Source organism: Narcine bancroftii, chromosome 4, assembly GCF_036971445.1.
Source record: "Narcine bancroftii isolate sNarBan1 chromosome 4, sNarBan1.hap1, whole genome shotgun sequence".
NCBI classification, from domain to species: Eukaryota; Metazoa; Chordata; class Chondrichthyes; order Torpediniformes; family Narcinidae; genus Narcine; species Narcine bancroftii.
Window position 1 is genome coordinate 299,800,199 of NC_091472.1, and position 27,310 is coordinate 299,827,508.

The 27,310-nt window shown below is 40.1% G+C and overlaps 1 protein-coding gene across 32 annotated transcripts in view; it reads right to left on the minus strand.

The window, feature by feature from the left end:
* Positions 1–27,310, minus strand: part of LOC138762153 (myosin-IIIb-like) — a 550,501-nt gene that overhangs the window by 461,126 nt on the left and 62,065 nt on the right. Inside the window, exon 8 of one of the 32 annotated variants that reach the window (XM_069935674.1) lies at positions 25,073–25,124. The exons of 28 other annotated variants lie outside the window; for them this stretch is intronic. In XM_069935674.1, the coding sequence (XP_069791775.1) occupies positions 25,097–25,124 (28 nt within the window). In that variant the 3' untranslated portion in view covers positions 25,073–25,096. Of the gene's footprint in view, positions 1–14,190; positions 14,394–25,072; positions 25,125–26,326; positions 26,798–27,310 lie in introns of those variants that run through there. 3 more of the 32 variants (XM_069935671.1, XM_069935673.1, XM_069935675.1) reach the window with 3 other exon arrangements.

Below are 27,310 nucleotides of genomic sequence, written 5' to 3' on the forward strand. Positions count from 1 at the left end.
GGGGGGGCCAAATTGCCCTGGGGATGAAGTGCCTCGGGAGGGTGTATCATTGCTGATCTGTTTTGAATCAGCATACCAGGTTGCCCAATGCAAACAGGATACCCAGAATGTCGGGTCCAATTAGGTCCAGTTAATGGCATTCCTGCATGCATGCAGGAACGTTAAGGAGCCATAAGATATTCTTCTAAATAACAACACTGATTTAAAAAGGTATGAAACTTTTTATTCAATGTACTAAATTTGCAATCCTGATCAATGTATTATTATCTTGTATTTAAACAGAATTATTCATGCTTAATTAAAACATAATTACAGCACAGTTTGAGCCCTTCAGCCCATATTGTTGTGCCAGCCTTTATAAACCTACTCCAGTACCAGAAAATTATAGCGGGAATAAACACACACATGAATAAAAGTGTGGGAAAATATGCACACAATTTATAAAGGATCATGGGAACATGGTAGCGGCAATAAAACACATACACGCACAATTTATAGAGAGTGTGGGAAAGTCACAGCGGGGATGCTATACACAATGCAGTGGGTACATACAACTATCAAGGATAGATAGATGTCTATGAGAGGTCGACATAGAGAACACACAGAGTGTGCAGGCAGGAAAGGAACTAGCTGCCTTTACTTTTAAAACTCCAGTGTGCCTTGGCATAATCAAAGGGCTCTATGCACAGAGCACTCATGGAGGGGTTTATTTGCAGCATAGAAATCTGGGCGGGCAGGTCCGTAATCGCTCGCTGCATCAAACAGGATGTCATAGCTGGAGAATAGGTGCCCCTTTGCTCTGCGCTACAGGGTAGGCAGTGTGAAAGGGTGGAGAGAACCATTTTTCCTTGGTACAGTGTGAACAGGTGTTACTGGTTTTTCTAAACAGTTTGTTCACCTGCCATTTTAGCCATTTGCCAATGTGAAAGGAGCTATACCCTTCATGACATTTTCATTTAACACTGCAATGAATAAAAATGCAATATGGTACAACCAAGCGGATTACAAGGTGCAAATGCGGATGTGCCAAACTTAATGAGAAAGCTCTGTGGCAATACACCAATTTTGTTAAAGACACCCCATAACCATCTATGGAGAATTAATCTGCATGCAAAACATGCACCAGTTTATGACAAGCATAGGATCAATGGCCTTTAGAATTTCCAAAAGCCAAGAAAATCCTAGGGGTGAAGTTTAACCGGTTCTCAACTTTTTCGTTCCCCCATTGTTCAATGGCACTAATTTGCTTTTAAGGTATACCGTGGCAGAAGACTCTGCTCCATGCATGGCCTCTCTGTTTGGGACCCCTTTTACTAGCAAGTCAACATTGGCAGATCCAGAAAAGAAGGGTCTGTAATTATTACATATCAACAGGGAGAGCAGGCAGTTTGCTTCTGGCAGCAGGTTTCAACCAATTAGATTCCTATCCAGCAATCAAAGATACTAATATAAGAAACAGGAGTCAACCATATGGTCTATCAAGTCTCCTCTGAGTTTGTGTCTGATCTTGTATTTCAATTCAAATCCTCTCCCAACTTCATCCTAATTTTCACCTGCCCAAAAATTGCAGTCTTAAACATGGTGAACATCTGAGTAGAGAATTCCAGAATTAAAATTTAGAGAAATTTTTTTTTTCACTTCTTTGTCTTAAGGAATCAACTCCTTATCCTAAGACCCTCCAGCTTTAGGTAACAGCATTATCGGTTCTGCTAGTCATTCTCAAAATCTGATTTATTAACAAGAGTACTTCTTATAGTTCCAAATTAGTGCACAGTCAGCAAAAAAAGGCAAATCTTCCCTAGCTCACTGTGGCTATCAAAATTGTACACATTAATCCAGTTGCATTTCCTAACACCAGAAAAGTGCAGCAGTCCTTGCTTTCATACTTCAACCTCTTTGCACTAAAAACATATCCTGTTTCCTACTTTCTTGATACATCTGCATGTTAACAATAAGCTGTTCCCTCTGTACATATATTTACCGTATATTTCAGTGAATAAGTCAGCCCCCCCTTTTTCAGCCTCATTTTAATGGTATTATGGTATATCCGGCATACAAGTCGACCACGATTTTCTGCCTAAGGTGCCCAAGTAGATCCCTAAAGCTTACGATGCCGGAGATGGGCTGTTGATCGACATATATGTCGGCCCCCATAGATCACGTGGATTGATCTGCATGGTGTGGCTGGAGGAGATTGCTATCATGCAGGGTCCATCGACATAACACAGCATGCGACAAAAATATGAAGCGAGCTTTAAGTTGAAAATGATAGAAGTGCCCAAGAAAACCAACAATTGTGCTGATGAAAGAAAATTTGATGTGCATAAGAAGTTGGTAAGAGATTGGAAGAAGAAGAGACTAAGAAAAATGCAAAAAAGGCAATGTTCTTTGAGAAAAGGAATAATTCGTTGGCCAGAGTTGGAAAACCACATTCCAGAATGGGCACATGAACAGAGGCAAGATTGCTACATAGTCACCCAAAATAAAATAAGACCATTTGCACCACAGTGGGCCAAGTCGCACCCAGACCTCAGTGATGATTTTGGGGCTATAGTAAGCTGGTGGAATCATTTCATGGACAGGAAATATCTGGTATTATGCCCAAAAAAATGCACAGAAACTACCAAAATATCTTGATCATAAAGTTGTTTCACCAGTTTATTATACTTAACCGGCAAAAACACCAGTTTGCATTGGCAAATATTGGAAACATGGACGAAGCCTCCATGACTTTCGACATGATAGGCAATAGAACAGTGGAATAGAAAGGTGTTAACACTGCGCAAACCAGAAGTGCGGGCCAAGGACCGTGGTTGGCCAACAAGACAAAATTAAGACCCATGGTGATCTTCAAATGCAAAATTAAACCAAAAATGAAATTCCCTGTAGGTATTTTTGTACATTTTCATGAAAAAGGATGGATGAATAGATAAAAATGGTGTAAAACTGTGGATAGACAATGTGTGGAACAGGAGGCCAAGCAGTTTACGCAAAGAACTGAGTTTGCTGGTCTGGGATGTGTTTCGTATCCACTTAACTGAGAACATTAAAAGTAGGTTAGCACTACATAATACTTACGTGGTGATTATCCTGGGTAGTTTGATGTCTATATTGCAACCTCTCAATGTCTGCTTGAACAAGCCATTCAAAGACTATATGCATGAGGAATGGAATACATGGATGTCGAGTGCAGAAAAATCATTTACAAAAGGTGGGCAATGCATGCTGTGTAACTTCGTGCATTAGGCAATGAGACAAAGTTAAAGTAGAGACTGTGATAAAAATCATTTAAAAAGTGCAATTGATAGCATAGAAGATCATTTATTGTGGGACACTGACAACAAAGTTGAAACTGCCTCATCAGACTGTGACCCATATGATGATTTTTTAAAACAATGAGAGTATGGATTGCTTTCCACCATCTTTGCTTCAGATGATGATAGCGAGAGTGATTTTGAAGGGTTCTAAATGTGGTGTTGCTTTCAATAAAAATCTGTCACAGTCAGGGTTATTTTTGGTTTTTCAAGGGTCAATTTATACTGTAGCAGGACGCCGAACATGCCATGCCCAAAGCGGTGACCCAACACCGGGAACCCACTGCCTACACACGGGCTACGCACTTTGAACTCGGTGCTCAACTCAGCAGCACATGGCCGCAGCGGCCCATTCCAATAAGTTGGCCAGCAGCAGCCAATTGGGCAGAGCTAAGCAAACAGCCACACCTGGGAAGGAGGGGCTCACTGATTGGCCGCTCCATGGGTAGCAATAAATGACCAATCCCAGGAAGCGGATCGTAATGCCACCAGTCGGGTGGCATGATGACGTCACAGATGAGCTTCTGAGCCCTTTATAAGCAGCACAATAAATCAGTGTTGAATTCACTCCCAACATGTACCCTTCATCAAAGCTGAGAAAGGAAAGTTAAATGAAAAGAAGATCATTCATAATTTTAGGCAAATAATTGAGCCATTATCAGATTCAATGTAGTAGTTTTTCAGTTTGCCTCCTTACATCATCCATTCTGGATTGTTTACTCTTTATGGCTAATTAAATTTTATTTTGACAATAAACTATTTCACAATTCTGAATGTAAGGATAACCAGTGATGAAATGAATCTTGTGAATAAGAACATGATTCAGTTAAAATCAGCTCTTTTGGGCATTTAACAATTTGTGAACCTGAGAAACTAGTCACATGTGTTTCACGCTTATAAAAAGTGCTAATGATTAGATTCATATCAAGATTAGCAACAACCAAAGGAAAAAGTATGTATCATGGTTAATGTGGTTTACGGTGTGAAAAATAAAAAATTTTTAAAAAAAGATTAGCAACAACCCATGTTAAATAACTGAAATATTCCAAATGCAATAGAAAATGCAGCAAAAGTTTTTTTTTTAAATGTTGTGTGCTCTCCCTCACATCTCTGTTATCAAGCCACCTGCAAGCTGGTATCATGCGAGTCTTTGTATCAGGAAGATGGAAACATAGGGCATGGATCTGATGGATTGCTTAATGTAGCCAAGAGGACACTATGTGTTTATAGCAGATCAAAGGCTGAGACGGAGCATATTAAGAAACTAGCTTACTCCAGGTTTTGAAGGTGAAGTTCAGAATTAGTTCTCCCCAATAAAAAAAGAACAATAGATCATCTTCTACATTTGGGTTCTGAGTGCTAATTAAACAGGTGCAGATACAAAAGCATCAGGACCTTAAGGTTAACCATTCTCTTGCGCAGTCTGCAGCAGCAAAGCTTTGTTATTCGCATGATTCAAAAAATCTGCCTGAATCTCTGATTTGTGTGCTAGTGTTTATACGGCAAATGATAGCCAGAGACTGAAAATAAAACACCTAAACAGTGGGCAGGGCCAGTGAGGATAGGGCGAGTAAGCAGGAAGGAAAGAAGCCATCACTTACAATGAAAAATTAACTAAGATACTTTATCAACAAACACAAATTAATCTTGCGATCCATTTGATCAGTGATATAGTGATCACTGGTTAAGGAATAACATTACAGGCTCTATCATTATTAGACAGGTATTACTTTTCAGTAGGTTTTCTGAGAACAAAGTACTAGTGCTTATGTTTGAAATGAACAATATGTTGCAGTTTGGAAAAATGAAAATGCTTTTAAAATGCATATTTATGAACTTAACAGGATCATTCAAAATACAATTGAAATTCCATCCAAAAGGTTATATTGGTTTATCTAATATTGTGCACAATATACAGAAAATGAAAATGTCTTATCATAAAATAAAATTTTCAATATTGTGTTGCTATTTTGGTCATCAATTATACTGCTACGACATCCATTTACTAGATATACAAAATATAAACATGATAAAAAGATATTTTCTTGCACATCTATTAACACTTCTAAAATTAAATCAACTGATGCATGCTTGCTCTTTGGACTAGCAGGCATTTCACTGGTAACCATAGGAACAATGTCTTCATAACTGCTACTGAGCATTTTGTGACATCAGCAACACGTGCAAAACAAAATTCTCACAAATAATTTATATCCATAAACTTGAAGGAAATAATAAACCAAACAATAAATCTGAAACATTAAAAGGACATAATTTTTTTTAAAAATGAATGATAAACAAACCTTCTTTGATAACTAACCATACACATGTTCTTAGAATGCATTCTCTGTAATGTTTGTTCACCAAACAATGCCAAGTGATGCTGAAATGATCAACATCCATAAGCATCTCCTCTATGAGCCCCAAATAAAACAATTATTTAATTGTTGTTACATTTTGATTTGTGTGATGTAGTGTGCAATTTAAATAATTAATACATTGTAGGAATTTCATGCGCATAAATTGTATTCAGGGTAAGAACAAATGTTGTTTACATATTGTTTGTCTTTACATCTTCAACGCATTGCCAATGAAGTAAATTTGTTGACATACTACATGTGGTTTTTAAAATCTCAAGACTAGACTAAAAGACCAGTTATTCTATTTGGTACACGGAAATAATGTAGATGTTCAGCAGGTCACACAGCTTCGATTGAAAAGTTTATCTATTTCAGTACTATTTGTTGTGTGACATGGAGTACAAAATGTTTTGGAGTATATCAAGTGTACTGGTCATCTTCAGATAGTGTCATTCAAAACCATCAAGGGCCCCAAATTTAACAGATTAGATTAAATCATTGAGCCTAAGATGACACCCATTTCCCATGATATAAATTTGTGGACAACATAAATATAGATAGATAGTTCTCCACTTCAGCAACTACTACAGTTTGTCTGAGTGACTGATTTAACAGGTAAGGTGAAAAAACACCTGCAGGGCTTATGCTACATCATACCCATGCAAAAGGTGGTTGATTCAACCAGTGAAGTCATTCTCTGGTTCTCAATTGTTACAGGTCATTTTGACCTCAATTTATGATGCAATTTCCACAATTTGAAATTTCTCCTCGGTTAGGATGCAATTTCAACAAAAAAGATTTCTCAATATAATTACTCCACAATCAGGTATTCATCGATTTATGTTCATTTAATGATTCTGTTTACTTGTAATTTTTGATGCTGATAAAACAATAAAATAATGAAGTTAGCTTCATGGGAAATTATTTTTGTCTTAATTTCTGAAGGGCTCCCATTAAATTTTATTTTAGAAAGTACTTTTCACCTTTGTGAAATGCCTGTGGGGATTAAAACTAAACAAATATTGTTGGCCTCCATCATAGCATTTGAGTTTTTCAAGTGAATTTTTCAAGTGAATTCCAGATTGGTTTTCCATTGGCATTGCTTGTAAATCCACATTCAATTATATTGTGAAATGGGATTCTTTTTCCACCAATGTTTTGGAAAAACATTATTATTCTGTTGAGAATTTTACCCTTAATTTCTGCAATACAACAAAATAATTTGGATTGCAATAGAGATGTTTTATGAAAGTAACATCAAGTTCTCTAAAATGGCAGATAGAATTACAATTACGTATCATAACATTTCAGCATACCAAACCTCAAAAGAATACCTTATATACGCATGTAATGATTGATACCATGTAAAAGTCGACCCCCCCCCACCCCCACCATTTTTGGTCCTGCCCGCCAAACCACCGGAGGTCCTGATGCCCTAAATGCAAACTTTCACCTAGGCCCTGGCCTCCCACTAACTGGAGCTCCTGACACTCCAAATGCAGACTCTCGCCTAAACCCTAGCCACCTGCCTGAGCTACTGACACCCTAACCACAGACTCCGACCTAGGCCCATCCGAGCTCCCAATGCCTCGAGTGACACAGGTACTTACCATGGTCAAAGGTAGAATGCATGTAGTCACAAGATTATAAGGTTTAGAAGCAGAAGTAGGCCCATCAAGCCTGTTTCACCATTCTGATCATGAGCTGATCCATCATCATACTCAGCCCCACTCCCTGGCTTTCTCCCTGTATGCCTTGTTGCCCTGACTAATTAAATCTGTCAACATCAGCCATAAATACACCTAATGACCTTGCTTCCACAGCTGCCTGTGGCAACAGATTCCAGACTCATGAGCGTCTAAAGATTTTTTTTTACCGTTTTAAAATGATGCCCTTTTATCCAGAGATTATACCCTATTGTCCTAGAATCGCCTACCATCAGCATTCAAAATGCCTCTAAGGTCCTCTTCATCCCTCTGCACTCCAACGAATACAGTCCAAGAAATGACAATCATTCCTCATGTACTAACCCTTTAATTCCTGAAATCATTCTAGTAAATCTTCCCTGAACCCTCACCAACACATGTCTTTTCTCAAATACAACACTTCAAGTGAGTCTCAACATTACATCCCTGTTCCTGCATGCTACCCCTCTTGAAATGAATGCCAAAGTTGACGCCCTAAATTTTACCCTAAAAATTGGTCCACAAAATTCAACTATTACATGCATTTATATGGTGTGCAATGTTTGAAGGGAATGCTGGTGAGTATTTTTCTCCTGTTTTTGTATTACATGTACCTCATTATGTGAATGAATATTTAAGTCCTTCAGAAATGCTGCACCCTAAAAACTATGAACACATTGAATTTGCTTATGAAGATCCCTGATACAGTTTGTCCTTTTTATAATGAAAATTTGTCAAAACAAAATATCACCATATTTGTAATTGGCTGATTGAACACCACTATTGTAGGTGTGGTGGTTCAAGGAGGAAATTCCAATTCTGAACCCTATTTTCAAAATCATACATTTACTGTAGTAGAATTAGAATGGAATTTTTAAGTGTTCAAAGTTGTACAAGGATAAAACCAGTTTGCAAAATATAAACTATGCTTAACAATGCCTTTAATCTGTGAGGATATAGTTTACTGCGGTTAAGGTATAATACTGCAGTGAAAAAATTCATAAAAGCAAGATTTTGTGACAACACTCCAAAAGCACCAGACTTCCTCCATCGAGGACAGCTACAATGAGGTGGAGTCTTAAAAAAGCATCCTCAATTTTCAAAGACCCCCACCACCCAGGCCATACCATCTTCACTGTCATCATCTGGAAAAAGGTACAGGAGTCTAAAGACAAGTACTCAGCGGCACAAGGACAACTTCTTCCTCACTGCCATCAGATTGCAGAACAGTCAATGAACAAAGACACTGTCTTAATTTTTGGTGCACTATTGTTACAGTAATGTTGTAAGATGATTTATTATATGAATGTTTACCCTGTGATGCTGCTGTAAACACCAGATTTCATGACTTGTTCATGACAATAAATACTGATTCTGAAATCAAGATCATGCCTCCAGAAAGGCTCAGGCCCAAATCGTTGACTGCTTTTTACTTTCTATGGATGCTGTGTAACCTGCTGAGTTTTGTCAATGCCTTGATGAACTGCACGAGACCCCAGCATCTGCACATTTTCTTATTTCCATCCTCTTGAGGCTCAGTAGTTCAGCAATAGAATGCAAATGATGTTTGCATTTGTGCATGCTAGGATGCCAAGCTTCAAGCCATCTGAAATATACAAGACATTGGGCCTTACATTCCACATCCACACAATGCTTCAGTGAATGAAAGTTTCCTGCCAATCTGCCCCTGCTGCACCACACTACCATCAATAAAGATTCACAGAATGACTCTCAAAACAGGATCACTTCTCATATCTCAGGAGCAATTACTCAGTGAAGGCAGAAATCAAGGGTGAAATTTATCATGACTTTAATGCATCAGCACATTATGTGATCAATAATGGAAAAGACAGATGGAATTTAAGCACATTTATTAAACTATACCAGCAAGAAAGTTTCTTCTGTAACCAGTTCAGGTCATTGTGCAGCCATGTGAAGAGCACATTTACAGTAGAGTTACAATGAAAAATAAGATCAATTAGTACCATGCAAGAGCACCACAATAGCATTGTTTTAGGCTGCATTAAGGAATCTGATGGGTGTGAGTAACAAATTGTGTGTTTTCACTCTCGAACTTTCTTCCCAATGGGAGAAGGGTGAAGTGAGTGTGTCCAGGATACGATGGGTCTTTCAATATATTGGCTGCCTTTCTAATGTAGAAGTTATTGGAGTCCATGGAGGGAATGGAGTTCACATTATGTTCTCAGCTGCATTTATTACCTTCTGGGACTTCTTCCGATCTTGATCAGAGCAGCTCCCAAACAATGTTGTGATGCATCAAGCAAATATATTTCTGATGGTGCACCTGTAGAAGTTGTTGAGGGACAGGGGGGAGAATGCCAGACTTCTTTAGATTTCCAAAGAGGTAATCATATTGATGTGCTCTCTTGACTGTCACTTCAACCTGCTTGTCCCAGGTTAGGTCATCAGAGATGTTTATTCCCAAGAACTTGAAGGTGTTGATTCTTTCCACTTATGTGTCTATTTTTTTCTCTCTCTTCCTTGGTCAATGATCATTTCCTTAATCTTAATGTTGAGAGAGAATCGTCTTGGCTCTAGACTTCCAATCGCTTTCCTATGGATATAGATTTCTGATTTCTTATCCTTTAACCTGAGAATATACATTATTTCCGGTATCTCATCTTCCTCCGAATCGTTAGTTTCTGTGGTGATACGACCACCAGCCTACTGCAGGGGACGATCTCTGTACCTGCAGGAAGACCACCTAAGGGGCTGATTTCACCTGGCCGGCAGCCAATCAGCCAACCTCAATATAAAATTGAGCCTGCCTCTCCTGAGCCAGTTACACGGGGAGCCACCAAAGCTTTAACTGGTGTTCAGACTTTTACTGGAATAAAGCCTGTTGTTCAGCCTTATGAGTTTGCTTGGTGCTATCTCAGCGCACCACAATTTATTCCAGTAAAATTTTAAAGAGAAACCATGGAGAAGTTTCTAACGATCGGGAGCCTGGAGATCGACTCCCAACACTCGAATGCCCAGGCACACTTCAAGATCTGGAAGCGCGCCATTGAGGTGTTCATCCTAACACAGGCTGAAGTGATCAACACCAACCAGAAACAGCTCATGGTGCTCCGCACCAAGCTGAGCCCACGAGCTTTCCAGGCTATCAAGGACTGCAAAGACTACGAACCTGCGATGGCCGTCCAGGAGAGCGCATACAAGCCCCCCAACAAACATGGTCTATGACTGGTACCTGCTCAGCATCAGATTCCAGTAGCCAGGTGAGATGACAGATGCCTATCTGGTGGCCCTGCATGAGCTAGCCTGCCCGTGCCTGGGCTGAGACCGGGGTGACTGAAGTGGAGCAATTGATCCAGGACGCCTGCGTGTGAGGGCTGCACTCAAGGAGAACCCGACAGAAGCTGCTGGAGGAAAATATTGCCCCACTTATCAGGACAATGGAGGTAGCCTGCTTCCTGGAGGTTGCAGCCCATCATGCAGAGGCCTTCGATGCCTGACTCTCCCAACCTCCAGCCTGGCAGATGCAAACAACTGCCATCGCCGAGGGGCCCGACGTGGAGGAGACAATCACAGCTGCTGGCACAACTCGCCCCTGTAAGTACTGTGGGTCCCGGTGTGGGTCAGATAGGCAATTCTGCAAAGGCTGCCCAGTGAGGAACTTGCATTGCTCCCAATGTGGGAAGAAAGGCCACTTCACTAAGGTGTGCCTTTCCAGGCCCGTTGGAAGCGCTGTAGCCCTCTGCAACCAGCTGGGAGCCCTCCCAAATGTCACCACGTGAGGATCAGGCAACGCCTTTACTTGCCCTACCATTTCCGCCCTCAGCGCCAACATCACTTCTGGCCCAGCCACCGACCCGCACAGCTGAAGTGTGCTCACCCCAGGCATCGCCATCTTCCTCTGGACGACCTCCATCCACACTGAAGATATCATTTCCACTTGCTCTAGCTTCATTGCCGGGCAAGTCGCCCGACCACACCAACTCCACGTGCATCCACCAGGCACCGCCATCTTGGGCCAGCTGGTCCCCGACTGCCACAATGTGCGCACATCGTCGACGGGGCGATGTGGTCAATATGGGCGCATACCTGATCGCCCACCCAACGCACCCCATGCCCCAGAAAAAAGCCATTGGTCGCTACTTACCTCATTCAATGCCACCTCCAAAGCCTTACCCTCGCCTTCGGCAGGCCCCTCCCCTCGCTCACACTCCACAGCACAGAGCCCAGTGACTGCCCCCAATCCACCTGCAGCCTCTCCACACTATGAGTAATCCCTCCTGCCCTCTTCAACTACCTTATGTCAGACTGCAAGCCCATAGCTGCTAGGAGCAGGCGCTATTGCACGGCCAACAGGGTCTTCATTAAGGCAGAAATGAGGCAGCTTCTGGGGGAAGCTATCAAAGAGCCCAGCATCAGTCCCTGGAGACCCCAAGTCCTAGTAAAAGGGGGTAGCAAACTGAGGATGGTCATCAATTATAGGCAGACCATAAACCGGTACACCCAACTGGATGACTACCCCCTACCCCGAATAGCTGACATTGTCAATCATATAGCCTGCTATCTTGACAACTGACCTAAAGTCGACCTACCACCAGCTCCCTATACACGCCCAGGATAATCCCTATACACGCCCAGGATAAACCATATACTGCCTTTAGGGCAGACAGGCACCTCTACCAGTTCCACCAGGTCCTGTTTGGGGTCACTAACAGGGTCTCTGGTTTTCAGCAGGAGATGGACTGCATGGTAGACTGGCACAACCTAAAAGCAACATTCCCATACTTCGACAATGTCACCAACTGCGGCCATGACCAGCAGGACCACACTGACAACCTGGCTAGATTTCTCTGAATGGCCAAGGTGATTAACCTCACTTACAACAAAGAGAAGTGCATGTTCATCACCACCCTCCTTGCCATTCTAGGGTACATCGTGGAACTTGGTGTCATTGGTCTTGATCAACAGCGAATGTGTCCACTAATGGAATTGCTCCTCCCCCAAACGCTCAAAGTGCTCCGTAGGTGCCTTGAGCTTTTCTCCTATTACTCCCAGTGGGTTCTCCGTTTCTCAGACAAGGTCCGCCCACTGGCCCAAGCCACCAACTTTCCTCTCCCCCCCCAAGGTACAAGCAGCTTTCACTCACATCAGGTAGGACATCGCCGATGCCACAATGCATGCCGTGGACAAGGACATCTCATTCCAGGTGGAGTGTGATGCCTCTGATGTTGCCCTTGTGACCACCCTCAACCAAAGGGGCTGACCCATGGCCTTCTTCTCCAGGATCCTCCATGGTTCTGAGTTCGGGCACTTTGCCATTGAAAAGGAAGCCCAGGTAATCGTGGAAGCTGACTGCCACTGGCACCACTACTTGGCAGGCAGGAAGTTCACCCTCCTCACTGACCAACATGCAGTGGCTTTCATGTTCAGCACCACCCATAAGATCAAGAACGATAGGATCTTGCACTGGCAAGTCAAACTGGCCATGTTCAGCTACAACATCCAGTACAGACCGGTTAAGTTCACAGATTCCCCAACACCCTGACTTGGACCTACACCACTGTGCAGTCCAACCAAATGCAGGTGCCACGCACCTGGGCATCATACACCTGTACCATTTCATCAAGTCCCAGAACCTCCCTTTCACCATCCAAAATCTCCAGACCATGACCAAGTCATATAGGGTCTGTGTGGAGTGCAAACCGTGGTTCTTTTGGCTGCCACAAGTCCATGTTGTCAAGGCCACTTGGCCCTTCAAATGGCTTAGCAATCGACTTCAAAGGCCCCCTGGCCTTCCACAAACAAGACTGTCTACTACCTCGCGGTTGTAGATGAATACTCCCATTTTTCCTTCGCTATCCCTTGCCCTGACACATTCACAGCCACCATTATCAGGGCACTGCACCAGTGCCTGGTAGCATGAGGCATTGTGGCCAGTTGCACGATTAGCTACAACCTGAGGGGCATTGGGCAGGTAGAGCGTGAAAATGGGTGATCTGGAAGGCATTCGTCCTGGCCCTGAGATCCAAAGGCTGGTCTGTGCACAAGAAGCCGTCCCCGCCACTAGGTTGCTCTTGTGCATGGCTATTAATCAGATCCCTCATGAGCTCCTTTTCTCATTCCCCAGGAAATCGGCAACTAGTGTCTCCACCCCAGCTTGACTCATGTCTCCGGGACCGATATTCCTCTGCAAACATATGCGGGCACACTGATCAGAACTATGCATATGTCAGATACCCAAGAGGCCATGAGGATCAGGGATCTGACATCAGCAGGGGCCCCAACCCCCAGCATCACGACTACCTGGGCCAACCTCCCTACCATGGGTACCCTTGGCCCACCCAGGATTCAGGGGCCGACCTCCTCCCTCCAGCCATTCAGAGAGCCCCACCCCTAGCAGACCACACCCACCCAACCACCCCCCTCCACCGCGGAAAGACATAGATAGACACCACGTTGCCCACACCAACGCCTGCCACAGCTCCACTAGACCCAGCCAACCCTCAGGCAACCAGGCCCTCACCGACCTTTGACGAGAAGCCGGCCCTGAGATGGTCCCAGAGACACGGCCGCCAGACCACCTGAATCTGTAAATACTACCCGGCACCATTTTACACACCCCGCTCCTGCCTCCCCCACACCAGACTTAATTTTAAGAAGGGGTTGAATGTGGTGCAGGGGTCGATCTCACCACCTACAGGAAGACCACCTAAGGAGCTGACTCCACCCGGCCGGCTGCCAATCAGCCAACCTGAATATAAATCTGAGCCGGCCCCTCCTGAGCTAATCACATGGGGAGCCACCAAGGCATGAACTGGTGTTCAGACTTTTATTGGAATAAAGTGTTGTACAGTCTTTTGAGTTTGTGCTTGCTTCCTCAGCACACCACAGTTTCAATGCGAGGGCTTTCATCCTTCTCCTCTATGGTTTTCACTCCAGAGATGATGTTTCCATATCTGGGTCCTCGATTTTTCTCCTTTTTTTCCTTGGTGACACCATCTTTCTTTCTTGGACACCTGGCTATGATGTATTCCTCTTTGTCACATAGATGCCATCTAGATTTTATGAAATAACACTTAACTGGACTATGGTTGAATTTTATGTAGCGGAAGCATTCTTGGCGGGAAAATTTACATTGGTTTGCCTTGACCAATGTCAAAGTTGTTATTGACCATCTCGAAATTCCAAGGCTGTCATGTGCCTAATTAAAGGTTAGATCTTTTGTACTTAGCAATCGCTGTCTGGCACTGCGGTCCACTAAACCCATTACTAAGTGGTCTCTTAATCCCTCGTTCAAGAACACACCAAGTTCACAGTTTTCTGACAGGCCATGCAATTCAGACAAAAATTTGCTTACAGATTTGGCTATTTTCTGCTTTCTGGGATAATTTTTTTGTCTTTCTGCTGTAACTAGTGGTTTTGGGCTTAGGTGTGCTCCAATTACAGCACAAGTTTTTGTTTTTCATTTTTCAGGTGCTATCAGAGATTTCATCAGTTTAAATGTCTTGGATCAGAAACTGGTCCTGAGGGGCACCTTCTTTACAGACCATGGCAAGTAAGGAACAAGTTGCCAGAGGAAGTGGGAGAAGCAGGGATAATTGTAATGTTCAAAGGCATTTAAACAGTACATATATAGCAAAAAGGTATTATAAGGATTATGAGGCAAACACAAGAAAATAGGACGATCTTGGTCAGCATTGACAATAGCTGAAGGGCCTCTTTTTGTGCTGTAGAACAATATGACTCAGATATAAAGATCAAAGAAAAAAATCTTAACATTTATAGCCTGAATTTGAAATGCACTTTTTAAGTTGGCTGGTGAATATAGCTGCAACAACAATATTTAAAAATTAACAGGTTAAAAGCAAAGACACTGAAATAATGCACATAGAATATGCTCACACTTAGTGAGCAAACAACTGCCTCCTCCAATTCCATAACCGTACATATTAACCAAATGCCCTCTTGATATTATTTCTTGTATCCAGCTTGATTGTCACAAAGGCTCAAATCGTGTTATTTAATAACAGCGTTGATAGAAAATTATTTGTAGTGGGCAGAGTGAAGGTAGTTAATATGCAACATATGTGGTCACTCATTTCAATTCCATACCCCATTGCCACACTGATATGTCTATTCATGGTCTCATATACTGTCAAGATGAGGCCACCCACAGATTGGAGGACCACCTTGTATTCCGTCTTGGCAATCTCCAATCAGACGCCATCGATATTGACCTCTAATTTCCAATATCCTCCATCATGCCCAGTCTTTCTTTTTCCCTTATTCATCTGCCTCTCTTCCTCTAGCTCTCTACCTCTTCTCCCATCAGAGAGCTATCGCTCTTAGCCCTCTATCCTCTCCTGTCATGCTTCTTTCTCTTCTACCCTCCAACAGACATGAACCGATCAATACAATTTTAAAGACAGATAGTATATCAATTTAAAGTTATAGAATGATTGAACAGGAAATGAAAAGTTAAGCTGAACATCTAAAAGAGTGCAGATTTCAAATACACTTCAGAAATGACATCAAGCTTTCAAGGCAGATGCAGAAAATATTTGCCAGAATGGGAACAGAATTGATGAAACTCAGTGACTGGAAAAGCCAAGTTTGTTCTCCTTGAAGCAAGTAAATTTTCTGCTCTGTAAACATGACACTGTTCTTAAAGATAGAACAGTCAGTATTCAGCAAGCTCAGCTCTAAAACGATGAGTAAAATCAGAGGTGATGGGCAGAGTTTTTAAAAATCTCAGCAACTGGTGTCTGCTTTGCCAACGAGCTTTCATCAGCAATGAATCTGGACTCTTATAGCATCTAATAAACTGAGAGAAATTCAGTTGGGCAGGAAGCATTGGGAGACACAGAGGGCTGGTCAACATTTTGAGTTGTTAGCCTGCATTAGGAGTGAGTGAATTGAGGAAAGAGACGGTATGAAGACTTGAGAGGGAGGGGTGAGACAGGGGCTACCAAGCAATAGGAGGAACCTGGGGAATAAAGAGATGATGGATAGATAAAGAAGGGGGAAAGGTGGAGAGTGATAGAAACAGAGTGAGCAGGAAGAGCCAGGATGGGGTGGCGGAGGTGGGGGGGGGGGGGGGGGGGTGAAGAGAGGGGAAAAAGACTAGAAGTAGATATACAGGAGGCTGCGGATAATGGGTACTGTGAAGTAAGCCATCTTTCATCATTTCCCCAGCAGCAGTGGGATCCTACGTTACATCGTCCCCTTCCCATCCTTTCTGCTCTCGACAGAAATTACTTTCTCCATGAGTCCCTCATTTTCTCACCTCCAGTCTTCCATCTGTTCCTCACTGTCCCCTGGGTATTTCCCAAGCAAATAAAGCAGTTGAAAGACTTGTGCCTACACCTCTCACCACCATCTAGGAATCTAAACAGCCTCTCCAGATCAGGCACCTCCTTCAACCAAGTCTAAATCCTTCAGTATTCTCAATGTGGCTTCTTCTATATTGGTGCGGCCAACTGGAGGCTAGGTGAGCATTTTGCAAGGTTCCTGCACTCTGTCCACAATGGCCATTCTCAGTTACCACTTTAACTTCCCATCCCACAAACATTCTCGCATCAACCTGTCTATTTTGCTTTCTCAATAGCAGACTGAGGCCAAAATGCAAACGAGAAGAAACAGTACCTCATATTCTGCCCGACAAGCCTGCAACCCAATTGAATCAAAGTTTTCCAATTTAAGGAAATCCACACCCCCTATGCTCCTTTCTATCTCCTTCTAATCCACTAAGGATCTCTCAACTTTCTTTTTCAGTTTCCTATATACAATCAACCAGTTAATTTCCCTCCCCCACCTAGTTTAGTCTGCTTGTTACCTACACACAAACTATTGGGATTCCTATCCTCTCCTCTAACTGGCATAATCTGCCTTCCTATATCAGATTTCACTTATCACCTGCCTTCCTTGTCAAGCTCAATCATCTGCAGCCTCATGTTTCCACTTATCACCTTCCAGCTTTTTGTTCTATTCCCCAACCTTCTGCTCCCTGGCTCTGTCTGTCCCTTTTTTGCCCCTCTCCTTATCTGCTTCTACCCATGAACTGCCATCACCCAACTACACCTCTCCCCCTCTTTCACCTGGTTCTATCTGTCCATCATCTCCCTCCTCACGTGGTTCCACCAATTGCATGCCAGCCCTCACCTCATCCTTCCCACTCATTTCTTCATAGTTGTTATTTTCCTTTTACACTCTCAGTCCTGATATGTGGTTTTGATCTGAGATGTTAACTATCTCTCAAAGTTTCTCCAGGAATGTGTTTTTTTACTCCAGATGACTGTATCACATGTCTCTTGTATCTGGATATATTGCACTTGATCCCCTCGTCCAAAGCAACTATATTGCTTGGAAACACCAGATATCCTAACACTGATCACAATGGCAGCCCATTAGTTAGTCTCCTAATCTGAACATGATCATTGAAATGAATAAACAAAGTTAGACCTTTGAACTTGTTTCACTACTTTAAAAGATCACAGCTGATCTGTTTGTAACTTTAATTCAGCATTCCATACAATGACCTATCATCCTCATGGTTCTCAAAAAATGTATGCCTTCCAACATTTTAAGGCTTTCACCATTTGAGGAGTCTTCAAAAGGATCAAGACTAGAGGGAAAAAAGCTGCACCTCAACCAATAATACAAATAGAAGTAAAACTACATATTCACCCCTTTGAGCACATTCATTTAATGTTGGCTGCTCTTCTAATTCAGCACCATTTTGCAGGATTGTCTCCATATCCTTTCATTCCCCTTAATATCTAAGTATAGAACATAGGGGGAATTTGAGTCTCCACATTCCAGGGTAGAAAATTCCAAAGATTCACTTCTGTCTGAGTTTTAAAAAAATTCTCATCTCTGACCAATTGGCCTACCCCTTTATTCTCAAACTATACCCCTGGGCCCCAGACTTTTCAAAGAGAGGAAACATTGTCTCTACATCTTGTCCTTGACAAATTTTTTACATTTGGTGAAATACACCACTCACTTTTCAAAGCTCTGAGAACTCACATTTCCAGTTGCACTGCAGATCACCATTCCTGGAACCAGTCTTGTAAATCCTTGCTGCACTCCCTCCATGGCAGGTACATCCTTTCTTGAATAAAGAGACTAAAACTATATATAAGGCACTACTATACAAAATAATCAAAATTTCCTTTCTTCTGTACTCATACTCTAATGCCAATATGGCATTTTCCCTTAATCACTATCGCACCTGCATGCTTGCCTTCAGCAACTTGTGCACCTTAAGTCTTTTGAATGTAAATACTACCCAACTCTCACCATTTATCAACTATTCTGCTTTCTATTAAGGCCACTGATGTGGGTAACCTTATTTTGTCACAATTATATTCTATTGCCATATTCTCATCCATTCACTGTTTATCCATAGCCCCACTGAAGACTTTCAACATACTCTTACATATTCCAATTCCACCTGATTTAGTTTCATAGGCAAAGTGGAATTAAAGCTTTTTTCCCCTTCAGCCAAATCATTCATACATAATGCAAAAAGCTGGGCTCAGTTTAAACAGTTTTAGAGAAAAAAAATACATGATGATTCCCAATTCCAGGTTTTCCAACAAGAGGGGTTATCCTCTCTGCATTCAGTTTGTCAAGCCAAGTGATCATTTTTAAAATGTCTTCAAATACCTTTTTGCTCCACTAAACTCTACCTGATATAAGCCAAGTCTGAATTTTCTTAGAAAACAACCCACAAATGTCTAAAAAACCTTGCATGAACTCTATTAGCATCCTTTAAATATACTCCAAATATTGTCTCACAAATGCCTTATAACTGAAGCACAAACTCCCCATTTTTATTTGATTCTGCTCCCATTAACATTCAAGATTCCTTTATTGTCATGTAATAGAACAGAACGTAATTACACAAAATTGCCTTCTGTCTGGTCTGCCATAAGACAGTCACCATGAGTGTCACCTGATGCCCCTTACAGTAAGAGAGAAAGAGAGTCCCTTCAGAGTCATTTTGTGTCCATGGATTCACCTCCAGTAGTCCCTAAGCCACACAGGCTCCTGTTCAATTCACCGTCAACCTGAGTTCCAGAACTAAACCTCCAACGCGATCAGGAAGCCTTCGTGCCGGAGGCCCAACAGAAGCCCATAGCACCCTCTCTAATCCAGTATCTAATACCTGGTTCGCATGAAACAGTCTCCAGCAACCTGTAGCCCATAATTAAGTAATAAAGCTATTAGATTTCCTAATTACTTGACATATCAGTACACTAATAATTTGTGAATCATATACTTGGACACTAAGATCACTGAATTAGCTTGCAGTCTTTTCTTTTTACCTGACAAATGAATAATTTCACATATTCCAACACAAGAAAAACCCTATTGGCCAGATATTTGACCCTTGTTTAACCTATCTGGATCTCTTACCACTTATTTATCAGAAAAAAAAAACACCGGTTTATGCTTCTTCTGCTTCTTGTTCACCATATGAATAGGTTAACTGCCTCCATGAGCTTTTATTTTCTTCAGTATATTTAGATGCAGTGGCTCATCAAATGCTTTTTGGAAATATAAGTACAGCAGAGTCACCAATTCCTTTTTACTCTTGACATCTTAAAAAAAATGATTTTATCATCCTTGCTTTTTCTTTCACAAAACCATTTTCTCTATTTTATCCATTAGGCTAAATAGCCAAGTGTGTCCTGATTACAATTTCCTTCCTTTTTTGAATGCAGGAGTTACATTTGCTGTAATCCACTTGCTGGAGGGCATCAACTCCATTGAGCACCTTCCTGACATCAGAAGCATTAATCAAAGAGGATCTTGCCAGCAATTTAACCCTCAACTCCAAAATGGTAAGTATGGTTCAGCTTGTTAAAATTGAAACCTTCTGGCATCCTCTCCACATTCACAATCAACCAAAATTAGTTTCATAAGGGTGAAAATCCTCAGGCCATGTTCCTGGAGCCCTCTGACACCCTGTTGAAAATCCATGCTATGACAGGTATATTCAGTTGATTTTAAATGTCTCTGATAATTTAGCACTTACACAGTTAAAATAGATTTAATTAGCAATGTTTAAAAAATACAAAAATAAGAGCATATTTAACTGATGTAACGTAATTAAAAGCATGAATACAAATTAAATAAAGATTTTTTAAAATTCCACTTACCTTTTTCATTACAATCAGTAACTACATTCAAATGAATGAGGTTATGCTACATCCCTGAGGGGCCAAATAGGAGGAATATGTGGCTCCTCAGATCAGCAGATTTAGTGCAGAGTCCAACAGTCAAGATGAAGGGGCAGATACACTAGCATCCAACCTCTGGCACCTTCCTGACTTCCTTAATCCATCATCCAGGCTTAGAAGTCAAAAACACGTTAAAAAAGAAAAGATTATTTAGCTGGTAAATACCTAAGTTCTTTCCCAAACAACATAGGGCTAATTGTGGCTCAGCCTGTTAAAATTAAACTCTCTACCTACTGACTCATTGATCAGAGGAAATTGTTCTTTAATTATATATTTTTATATATTAAAGTTTATTTTCTTGCCACTGGGAGCAAGGGATGGAGATACAGCGCTCCCATGGGGTCTAGCCACCCAGTCAACTGCCATCGGCTCCACATGGCCCATTGAGGGAGTCGACGGTGATTTTTATTTGCGATCCCACACCTCAATGTCTGTGCCCCAAGATAATCAGTAGCAACCATGAGGGGCTGCTAACTCTGAGAAAGCAGAGGACTGGAGCAGGGCACCAGAAAAATGGGAAGACCAACCCCCTTCTGAGAAGGAGAAGCAGAAGAGACGACCAAAGTTACTGTGACCATGGAGGTGAACCAATGATGGGGCTCTGCTGTGCGCTGCTGGAGACTGCTGTCAAGAGACTTGCACCAGGCTGTGGACTACTGGACACTGACTCAAACTGGCCAGAGGGGTATCAGGTATTTGAACCAGGATGCAAGGAAGTGTTGAGGGCACCGAAGGGTCCCTGACTGTGTCAGAGGTTCTGATTTGGAGCTCGGGTTCCCAATGGTTTGGACTGGACTCTGGGTGGCTGCAGAGGCTACAGGCTGAAGGCAAATCTACAACACTTGGTGACTCCGGGTGTGGGAGGTACTATCTTTTGCTTCTCTTTCTCTGTGTGAAATGAAAGAGGCACCGAGGCAATTTCTGCCAGTGGAGAATCGGTCTGCCTTCCAACAGGCAAAAGGGAATTTCATATAATAGGACAGTTTTATTACTATGACAATAAATTGATCTTGAATCTATTTGGCCAAAAGTAAAATAATGCTATTTTCCATCACAATTTGAAGTGTTAATTAGTTAAAAAGGTATGTTTTAAATTTAAATCATAATGACAAAATGAATCCCTATCATTATTGAGTGTTGCCTCATTTAGATTGTGCAGTTATAAAACTGGTTGGGTAACTTTAAAAGATTTCAAAGCAGGATTTCATTCAAGCAATCAATTTGATCAGACCAGTTCCAAAGTAAACTTAACATAATGTCATAGGGTGGCAAGTAAATCTCACAGATTTCAAGCTTCCTTGCCCTTTGCACTTCTGAATTTTATCCCCATTCAAATAATAATCTGCCTGTTTATTTCCTTTTCAAAAATGTACAACCATACATTTCTCTCTAACTATCTATGCAACCAAGCAGTCTGCAGTCACACTAATATGTACTTGGGCACAGCATCAATCTTTTCCTACCAACTAAGCCATTAAAATAATTTGCTTCTTAAAGATTTAATGCTAAAGTCATTATAGACCCAATAGAAAAAGTCAAACTGCTCAAAGCTCTGAAATGCTAATTCTAAATTCAATGAATTTTATATAACCATAAATTTACTGATCCACAGATACAAATAAGAAGTTGAAAAAAATACTGATACATGAACTCTGGGGCGGCATAGCGTTAGTACAATGCCGTTATAGTGCCAGCATTTGGGTCTGGGGTTCAAATCCCGTGCTGTCTGTAAGGAGTTTCTACGTTCTCCCCATGTCTGCATAGGTTTCCCTCGGGGGATCCGATTTCCTCCCACCACTTGAAACATACCATGGATGTAGGTTATTGGGATGTAAATTGGGCGGCATAGACTCATGGGCCGAAATGGCCTGTTATCGTGCTGAATGTCTAAATTAAATTAAACTCTGTGCCAAATTATACTTTATGTTGGGTCTTGCATCTCATTGACTTTCTAGTTAAAATCATAACACAATTTTTCTCCATGATTAAATCTTAAATTAAAATCAAGAACTTCTAGCATTTTCGCAGTGAGCAATTGCTATTCCAGCTACATTAGTGCATCTGTCGCATGTCACATGAAAGTCCCTGGACCAGTGCACCCATGTCAACATCGCACATCATTTCAGAATTTTCACCCATACGGACATGGCCCAAATCTTCTGCTTTCAATTGAACAATTGTATTTCAAGTGAACTTCACTAGTAAGTCTCAACCCAGCAGAAAGAATCCAATTAGCTTAAGTCACCTCTAAAATCATTTACTTGTACTTCTTTGGAAACTCTTATTAGACATGGGACAGTACAGAAATTTGCTTCTGCAATGTGCCTTCTACTACAAAGAGCGACTTATAAACCTGGACTAAACAGAAATCTAAACAGAAATGGGAACAGGATTTGCGAATTACAATAGATGAACAAACACGGTGGATTTGTGCAGAGACTGTATATCGAATACAATCAATGTACAATATAGACTGGTACATATAACTTCATGCATCAATTATATATCACGTTGTGCAAGTTGCATAAAATAAAATCAGATTTTTCCAATAAGTGTTTTAAGTGCAGTATAGAAGAAGGTACTTTTTTGTACTCTACATGGACGTGTCCAAAAGTGAGACCTTTTTGGGTGAAAGTAGGTGAACTATTAGAACAAATTACCAGTATTTCATACCCACAAAATCCTGATCTATTTTTATTAGGAAATGTGGAAGGGACAAACCTTAAACTGAAACTTTCACTAAATCAAAGGAAGATAGTATTGGCAGTGGCAAGAAAGTATATTGCAGTTACTTGGAAGTCGGACTCATGTCTGAGTATAGACAGATTACATGCAGAAATTCAGGAGTCTATCCTGTTAGAAAAAAAATTATAATTTGAGGAATAATTTTAATAAATATTTATAAATATGGAATGTATATACACACACATACACAGAGAGATATATATATATACACACACACAAAAAGATATGTATTGTGGTTTAATTTTATCTCTTCCAATCAATGATTCCTACAACCTCACCTGTTAATGCAAATACATGTCTGTCAGTTAAAGTCTTTGGTGCACCATGGCCTATCCTAGTAAAATCCAGTAGCTTTTCTAGTTTCTTTCTTCTTTCTTTAATATGTAACTATATAAAATGAAAATTGATAAGTAATGATTGATTTTGTTTTGGGGATTGGGGCTAGGAAGGGTTTTAGTTTTAAGAGGAGTGGGTATATTTCCTTTTGTAGTCAGGACTAATCTGTACTAATATGATGGATGCATACAAATTATTATATACTACATGTATGAAAATTCTAAAGTAAAGTATTAAAAAAAAGGCAAAAATGATAAGGACCACAGTGGCCATAACAACAGAAACCTGTATTCTTATAGTATCTTCAAAGTGATTCACAGCAATACTATTAGACAAAATCTGACCAAGACACAGAAGAAATAGAAATAACGAAAAGTTTGTTTAAACACAGGGATTTTGAGAAACTTGAAAGAGCAAAGATGTGGAAAAGCAGAGATTTAAAGGAAATTCCAAATGGCTTTAGCAAATGAAGGTGATTTGGCAAAGGCTATAGATCCATGATTGGTAAAATGTTGACATCTTAACAGTCTGAAGGAGTGGAAGAAAGTGCAGAGATACAGAGCACAAAAGTCACGGTAGGATTTATAATCAACCCAAGATCATACACTGAGAAATTATAATATAAACAAATACTCATCATATATGGTATTACCTTGCAGGTGTTTGAATAGCATTTGTATAAATGACTGAAAATTGCATTTCTGCCAATTAAATCAATTATAGCTAACTTGGTTGTCAGCAAATAGATCAAGATGGTTAGCTCTTCAATAGGCTGCAAAAGGAATATAATGGTGCTCAATTCTGAACACTGTTCGAGGCTGTATTAGCCATCTCATTTTGTTCCAGAACATGCAAAACTATACAGTATTTATCATGACAAGCTCAGCCTATTTCTGAAACAATAAATGTTGGGTCTACTTATGTTCAACAGGAATCTATTGAAAATATACTGTGAATTTGGCTTTAATAATCAAAATTACATAAAAAGCAAAATTGGGACCCTCTATTTTTCATACATTACAATCTGAAATAGTCATATTATGACTTTCATGTTCTGGTCCAGAAAATATTGTAAACAATATCAGCATTGTACACAGATATCATTTAGGTACCACATTATAACAATGCAGATCTTCATGCACAGAACAAAATACTTTTATAGGAGCCAAAATATGACTGTGATATTCATATACCATTATACAACTGCGCATTTCTAGAATGAAGTGAAGTTCAAGGACCAATAATCTTTTTTCTCATAAATTAAGCTTTAAAGAATGTCAAAGTATATTTCATTACAATGCCAAAATCTTCTCTCATTTGCTATGTTTTAATTTTTTTTTAACTCGAGCATTATAAACAGATGCTAAAAGATTCAAGACTCAAAGTATTAAATCGCAAATTACCAACTATGCCAGACCGCCATCCATTCATAATTCAGCCCCTTCTGTTGGGGATCTGAAAATATATTTCAGACAGATGACATGTTAACAGAATCATTTCATGGTTCAGTGTTTTCTCAGTATGATTTATCTTCCACTGCAGGTATTGGAGGTCCCTATTCAGGAGATTTATGAGTACAGTCTAAGAATCCATTTTAATAAAGCACACTGAGAAACAACATGTTAGTGTCTTGGCCAAAAATGGACATCTAGCCTCTATTTGTACAACAAATTTCAAATAGATTTTTCCTAACTTAGTTATCCTAACTAAACACTTTTAATATATTAATCCATTCCTCAACAACACTTTGATTTATACAAAACAACATTTGAGTGAAACATTGAATGAAATATCAATGAATGCATATTTGAAATTACTTTATCTCATACTGTTCTGACAGTTTAGCTTTAAGAACAGTTTTTGAATTTGGATTTCAACTGTTTGATCATTTGGCTAATAACTGAAAGTCTGTATTCCCTTCTCCAACTGCAGTTCTTATTCTCTATTTTATACATGTATAGAAGAAACAAGATAAAGTACTATTCGATATCATTTTTTCCTCAGTTGCATGTTGGCTTCTAGGTTCTGGGTACTGTGGATGGTGATAACATTGTCATTCATAGATACAGCCTCAGACTTAAAATAAGAATCTGAGCTAATCAGAAATGCAAATTCTAACCAAAAGGACCACTGATGGTGGTGATTAAGGTCAAGGCTTCCATTATTGCAGCTTTTAAATTCTCATTAGCAGTAAATACTACAAGGAGAAGAAAAGGCAATGAAGAGCAAATTATTTGCAACATGCAATGATTTGGTTTTTGGCAAGCAGCAACCCTCGACAGTTCAGCTTTTCATGCTTTATCAATCATCTACTCCATTAAAATCAGATGCAAAATTAGTTGCTATTTATTTTCCCAATTGTCAATAATCGCATATAGTGAAATTTCATGCATTAATTGAAATAAGTAAATGGTTGAAACAAACTAATCCCTGGTTCAAGAGAAAACTTCTCTAATCCCTTCCTTTCCTATATTTTCTGCATTTTTCTTAATAGAAAATGTTATTAAAATACATTCAACAATTTAATTCAAAATTGATAAATAACTGGGTCAAAAACTGAAATCCACATGATTTGATTATTTGCCATTTACGATTCTGTGAAGGGAATGTCTGTGCATACAATAAAAGCATGTAAACAACCTAAAGTTTAAAGATAATAAATTTTAAAATATTTTTTATTTAATATCAAGTCTACAGTAACTCCTTTCAGAGACCATTCTCACTAATCAGTGATATATTTGCTCTTCTCGTTTTATTTAAAAATGTAACCATTTTATTCTGCACAGATTATACCAACTGACTTGACAATACTGACAAAATGCATAGCAAAACACTTCAACATAGCCTGAGTAATAATATCTAGAGTGATTTCACCTTAATTATATAAAACATGCAATAATTTTTTCCATTATTCTGATCCAGATAATTAATTAAATATTTTTCATCACAAAATTTTCCATTCATTGTTGTAAATTGTCTTTTTTGCATTAATTTTTTGGCTCATTAATTCCTCCCCTCTTCCTTCCATTTGATTGTCACTGCTGCCACCTGGACCATGTTTCTTTTTTCAGACAAAGGATAGTGGGGGCTTGACTAGCTGGAGTCTGGACTACAGATTGACAATCTACCTGGAGATAAAAAGGAGCACATCTATCGTGTATGACTGATCATAAGGCTTTTATTATTTGTGGAAATATACCACAACAATTAATGGTGTAATGAAAGCTTCTGAAACCAAGCAATTGAAAAGTGTATGACAGCACAAGTCACGGATTCACTAAAAGTATGCACTATGAAATGACTTGTGGAAATCAGACTTTTACACAAATGTTCATACATTTTAAAGCACATTTCAAGCTTAAGTGTAATATTTCAAATTAATATTTAGAACTGGGTTATTGTATAATTTACATTAGTTTAATTATGAGTAGAATTGGCATAATTATTCAATGAAAAAAAATGAAAAATATTACATTCATGCTATTTCTTGAATGTTTTCCTACAAATATTTCCCAGATCTTAATTATTCAGGCTGAAACTTTGAAACAAAAAAAGTTACCATACATGTTCATTCTTTCTTTATACAAGGTGATGTTATAATTTAATAGTCATGGAGTAGAATTAAGCTAAGAGAGCCATCT